At 37.7% G+C, this 778-nt stretch overlaps 1 protein-coding gene across 1 annotated transcript in view; it reads right to left on the bottom strand.

Annotated features, from left to right (window-relative positions):
* The window catches only part of LOC107707851 (2-methoxy-6-polyprenyl-1,4-benzoquinol methylase, mitochondrial), a 7,888-nt gene extending 7,218 nt beyond the window's left edge, over positions 1-670 (bottom strand). Inside the window, exon 1 of the mRNA XM_016511954.1 lies at positions 423-670. Within this exon, the coding sequence (XP_016367440.1) occupies positions 423-624 (202 nt within the window). The 5' untranslated portion in view covers positions 625-670. The remainder of the gene's footprint in view (positions 1-422) is intronic.
* Between the last annotated feature and the right edge of the window lie 108 nt (positions 671-778).

The following is a 778-nucleotide window of genomic DNA, read 5'->3' as shown; positions in this document are numbered from 1 at the left end:
ACCAAAAAAAACCCCTTATACACTGACCAAAAAAAACACCTTATACACGGACCAAAAAAAACACCTTATACACTGACCAAAAACAAAACCTTATACACTGACCAAAAAAACACATTATACACTGACCCCCCCAAAAAAAAAAACCTTATACACTGACCAAAAAAAAAAAAACTTATACACTGACCAAAAAAAACACCTTGTACACTGACCAAAAAAAACACCTTATACACTGACCAAAAATAAAAAACCTTATACACTGACCAAAAAAAACAAAACACCTTATTCGAAGAACAACTGAGTAAACGGAAATGCATCGGCTAGTGGAAAAGACTGTAACACACACTATCGTTGACTGAATTTATACACTTTTAAATAAGCACAGATAAATAATCGTACCAAATAAACTAATACATGTAACTCACCTTTCCCTGCTTTCTCCTCCTCTGGGACTGTTTGGAAACCAAAGTGCGTACTTCTGCCCTCTGTGCTATCGCTATATCCGCGACATCCTGTGAGTCCAGCACGACAGCATACATGTTTGATTGGACACCTTAAAACATGATGAATATTTCGCGTGAAATCGGAGAGAACTCTACGGACAAGTGTCCTGACGGAGGCCGCCATGTTTCTCTCAAGTTCAGTTACGTAAGCACTTGTGTCATAAACCCGTAACGCGACGAGTTGTAGTTCCGGCGGATTTTTAATGTACTACAAAAACGTATTAGATATATATGATTATATATGATTAAGTGTGTGTGTGTGTGTGTGTGTGTGTTTG

The sequence above is a fragment of the Sinocyclocheilus rhinocerous genome, unplaced genomic scaffold (genome assembly GCF_001515625.1).
Source record: "Sinocyclocheilus rhinocerous isolate Xijiao unplaced genomic scaffold, SAMN03320098_v1.1 scaffold1256, whole genome shotgun sequence".
In the NCBI taxonomy this organism is placed as follows: Eukaryota; Metazoa; Chordata; class Actinopteri; order Cypriniformes; family Cyprinidae; genus Sinocyclocheilus; species Sinocyclocheilus rhinocerous.
This window is presented reverse-complemented; position numbering and strand designations above follow the sequence as displayed.